The sequence below is a fragment of the Arachis duranensis genome, chromosome 3 (assembly GCF_000817695.3).
Source record: "Arachis duranensis cultivar V14167 chromosome 3, aradu.V14167.gnm2.J7QH, whole genome shotgun sequence".
In the NCBI taxonomy this organism is placed as follows: Eukaryota; Viridiplantae; Streptophyta; class Magnoliopsida; order Fabales; family Fabaceae; genus Arachis; species Arachis duranensis.
Genome location: NC_029774.3, coordinates 33730817 through 33735575, shown reverse-complemented (window position 1 = coordinate 33735575; position 4759 = coordinate 33730817). Strand labels below are relative to the sequence as shown.

Here is a 4759-nt window from a genome sequence, read left to right as displayed (position 1 = left end):
AATAATACCTATAAAAATATTTGTAAATTTTAATATATAATTAATAATTAATATTTAAAATAATAAGAAACAACATCGATACAAAGAAGACCCAAATTCAAACTATATATTCATCAATTTTAAAATTTTCTCTCAAACAGTTCAGTTGAATTAATTTTATCGATTTTGACCGATTCTTATCGGCTTTGACCAATTCTATTCTAACGGTTCAAATACTGAACTAGATTGGTTAAGAATTCAAGTCACTAAATTTTTAATCAAATCGATTAGTCTAATTCTTACAACTATGAGATAGAAAGAGAGATTTAAATCCAAATTTTTTTAATTACCAAAAAAGAAATCCAAATTTTTTTATATAAGTAATTAATGTCACCAAACTAATAATTTATTTTACTAATAGTACATAAATAATATTTAATACTATAAAATATGAAAAGATTAAATATTATATTTAAATAAAAATAAATTTCTTTTTATGGGTCACATCCAACAGGATAGGATCAAGCAGTTATAATAACGGTAAAATTCGAATTGAGGAGTTTAAACCCAAGATTGGATCAAACTGTTTAGAAACGGTTAGAAAATTGGGGGGGTTTAAACCGGCAAAATAGAATTAAGTGAAATGTAAACTATCCTACTCATTATCATTCGTAATGCAAGTAAGGCCATGTTCACAAAACCAAAGTATCTTTAAAAAAAATGCTAAAAAACCATTAGAATTTATTATTTTTAGTTATTATTTAACTATTAATATTTAAAAATATTATAAAATATGTTGTTGGATTAGTAGACTAACTAAAACTAAAAAAATTGAGTTGATGACTAAATAATAAAATTTGGATCCTCTAAATTTTAAATTTTCACTTTAAAGAATAAAATAAAATCTCTAAATAAATTACGATAATCTCTTGGTATTTCTCCTAAAAATCAGGCGTGCAAGTCAAAAGGGTATCCAGTGACCTTAGCATCGTGTTCCAACCTATGTGTTTTTAAGCAAAAGTTCTAAATGATGGCATCAGCTTAGTGATAATTATGCAGTACAAAAATCATAGACAAGCTAGTGGGAATTCTGCTTTGCCAGAAAACATTTTCAATTAAATACTGCTCTAAAATAAAAGGAATCAACACCGTACCAGAATTCAAAAACGGCTAATTTTTTTTTATATTGATTAAATATATGTGTAATACATTGTTATTAAAAAATTAGGTATTTTTTTTATACGGTGTTTTATTCAAATCGGACGGTCCGATTTGTTTGATGAAAAAAATAAATTACAAATCGGAGGGTCCGATTTGCTTGAAGTAAAAGTTAAACTCCAAATCGGAGGGTTCGATTTGCATTTTTTATTTTTTTTATTTGTTAAAATAAAAATCGGACGGTCCGATTTTAACATTAATTTTTTTTTATTTTCAAAATCACAAATCGGACCGTCCGATTTGTGATTGTTTGTTTAAAAAACAAAACAATGCAAACAAATCGGTACCTCCGATTTGTGTCATCCCATAGCCAAATAAAACACCTCTCTTCTCGCACCCTATTGTCATACACATTTCTCTCTCCCACACAAAAAATCAAAAGCTTTCAAAAACACAACCCAATCAGGAGCCAATTCATTTATGAAACCTGACGTATGTTCTGAAAGCTCTCCGCCTCTTCGTCTCAAAAAGCAATAACTTCGGCCTGACAAATCCTATGAGCAGACCAATAATCCAATATAACTCAGACCAATTCATTCTATAATAATCACGTATAGCTCATCTTCAGATTGTCAACTATATATTGCTGGTTGTAGGTATATAAATATATAAAGAAATACATCATCACTAATAACTAATCCATGTTATCATATCCATAGAACACACTAAACATGGCAAAATTTGAGAAAATGTTGGTGGCTTTGTTTATATGTGTAGTGGTACTCGTTGGCAACATCGTCCAAGTGGATGGCAACTTTTCGAAGAGCATGTATCTCACATGGGGTGTTCAACATGCATCGATTATGGGCGAAGACCTTCATCTAGTGTTGGACACAACCTCAGGTGAAAATTCTATGCTTCTTTAGCATGCATTAATTAAGTATAAATTTGGATTTCACTAGACATGGGTCTCTTGGAATGAGAAAATTTGTGCGTATAATATTATCTGTTCTCATTTTCTCCAAACACAAAGTTGCTTTTTGGTATCAGGATCTGCTGCTAAATCGAAGAGATCATTCTTATTTGGAAGCATTGAAATGCTAATCAAGCTCATACCAGGCAATGCTGCAGGAATAGTAACAGCCTACTATGTAAGTCAAAGTCACATGAGCTAAAAAGGTCACCATAATCTCTTATACTTTCCACACAAAATGGATTGCTAATGCTTCTCCCAAAATATTGTGTACAGTTATCCTCCACGGGAAGTCAGCATGATGAGATAGATTTTGAGTTCTTAGGCAACATTACAGGACAACCATACACTGTCAATACCAACATATATACACAAGGAAAAGGAAACAAAGAGCAGCAATTTTACCTCTGGTTTGACCCAACTGCTGACTTTCACAACTACACCATTCACTGGAACCCCACGCAAATTGTGTAAGTTGATGACAGCACAATTATTTAACTGCTATCTAAGGATGTGATGATCTTTAACTATCACTGCACTGCACTGCTATCTCAGGTGGTATGTTGATGGTCTGCCGATTCGGGTTTTTCAGAACTACGAAAATCACGGTGTTGCGTATCCAAACAAGCATGGAATGAGGGTATACAGCAGCCTATGGAATGCAGATGACTGGGCAACTAGAGGAGGGCTTGTTAAGACTGACTGGAGAGGTGCACCATTCATAGCCAGCTTTCATCATTTCAGAGCAAGGGCTTGCAAGTGGAATGGGGCACTGAGCATCAATCACTGTGCCTCCAATGTCCCTGCAAATTGGTGGATTTCTCCCCTATACAAGCAGCTAAGTTACTCCGAAAAAGGCCAGTTGAACTGGGTCAGAAAGAATTACATGATCTACGACTACTGCGCCGATTCCAAGAGATTCAACGGCCAGTTGCCTCCAGAATGTTCTAAAACACAACTGTAACCATAAGGATCACATGCTGCTTCTTTTTTTTTTCTGTCATTGCCCCATTTTTTAAAGCCTCGCAAGGCTTGGTGACTCGATTCTTGCTCACCAAGAACTAATAATGCTGCTTTGTATGCTTAGTTATCTACTTAACACACAATAAATTTTCATCATCGCCAAACGAGGACAATGCTTTGGTAATTTCCGTGCTGAGAACTGAACAGGCCTAATAAACTACTGTAATTTTGAAAAAATAAAACCTACCTCGGGACATGATTACAATTCGACGATACAACAAAACTTGAATCTGACAATGGAAGTAACAGAATGACGCATAAATAGAGATAGTTGAAAGGTTAGGAATTGATACAAAGGAAAAGGCCGGAAACGATAAAAGCGGTACCGAGGGATGCGCGAAGAAGGTGGGTGCGTTCGCCGAGGAGGATGCCGAAGACGGCGGTGGCGGCGAAGGTGGTGGCGTTGGTGACAGGGACGGCGAGGGAGAGTGGGGCGTGTGAGAGGATGGCGAAGAAAGTGAGGGAGGCGGAGAGGTTGACGAGGAAAGGGATGGAGTACTGCCAGATCCATAGGAGCTTGAACCAGTTGCGGAGGGACAACAGTGCTCTCTGGTACAGCTTGGCGTTGGGATCTGCCCTTGATGTGGATTTCACAGCTTGGTCCCATAGAACGGCACCCCGGCGCATGATAGCATTTGTGGCGCCCCATACCAAACCCACTGCGATCATCTTCTCCACTTCCCCTACCATCTCTGATCTCAGGCTCAAGCGCTCAGCTACCGTCCTGTCCCAAATTAACTTCCATCGCAATTTGCAGCAGCTAGCTCTTGGGCTGAGCTATTTCTTATTTGGGCCGCAATTTGTGAAACTGTTAACTCCTATGTCGTAAAAAAAGGGAAGGAATACCAACGCAAGTTGGCACAGATGGATGAGGGTCTGTGTCTCTTAACCATCTCTCCCGGGTTCGATACTCACTGGAGGATGGGAATGGAGCTTGCTTGCTTGGGAGGGTCGCTCACTTTGTATGCCTCTGCAGTACCCGAGGGATTAGTCATTGGGCTTCCGACCTAATGGATACCCTGGTGCAAACCAAAAAAAAAAAGGGAAGGAATCATCACCTAAAAAGAAAAAAAAATGAAGGATAATTATCTCAAATTTTAAAATATATAAAACAGTCTTGATATTTATTTTCATTAGTCAATACAACCCTCTTTTATTAGTCATTAACAGTGACTACTCATGTGAACATTAACTCGCACACATAGCGGTTAATTATTTATGTGTACAATTTAGACAAGGCGGATGCTTCTATAAAGTGGGTCTAAAACACTTTTTGTAAAGATGCTATAGGTGTTACAATATGATTGGATATATTTATTAAATCGGTTTAACAATTTATTTTTTAAAAAATTAAAAAAAACCGGTTTATTTTAATAAAACCGGCAAAGTGTAAACCCATTTTTTATGATCCACACTGAGTCACTCCGCTGCTGCAATGAAAACCCATACCCAACCCTAAGACGGCCACCTTCCTCCCTCTTCTTCTTGGTTGAACGCCGGCGTCGCTATCGCCGATCTTATTGGTGTCGGCATCACTGCTTCGTTCTTACTTCTCCTCATGCGTTGTTGCTGCTACTCCTTTCTTCTCTTGCGCCGCCAACAAAATCTCTCCAAGGTGCCTCTCCG

The 4759-nt window shown here is 37.0% G+C and overlaps 2 protein-coding genes across 2 annotated transcripts; one reads left to right on the top strand and one right to left on the bottom strand.

Moving 5' to 3' along the window:
• The first annotated feature begins 1868 nt into the window (after positions 1-1868).
• Positions 1869-3074, top strand: LOC127745484 (probable xyloglucan endotransglucosylase/hydrolase protein 26). The gene is made up of 4 exons (XM_052258242.1): positions 1869-2040; positions 2188-2288; positions 2387-2580; positions 2666-3074. The coding sequence occupies exons 1-4, from the start codon at positions 1869-1871 to the stop codon at positions 3072-3074; spliced, it is 876 nt and encodes a 291-aa protein (XP_052114202.1).
• Positions 3075-3442: 368 nt separating this feature from the next.
• Positions 3443-3943, bottom strand: LOC107478598 (uncharacterized; the record flags this gene model as incomplete). The annotated part of the gene is given in 1 exon segment (XM_016098732.3): positions 3443-3943. A coding segment is annotated over 1 exon segment (381 nt), but the record flags the coding sequence as incomplete, so codon positions are not given.
• Positions 3944-4759: the final 816 nt, after the last annotated feature.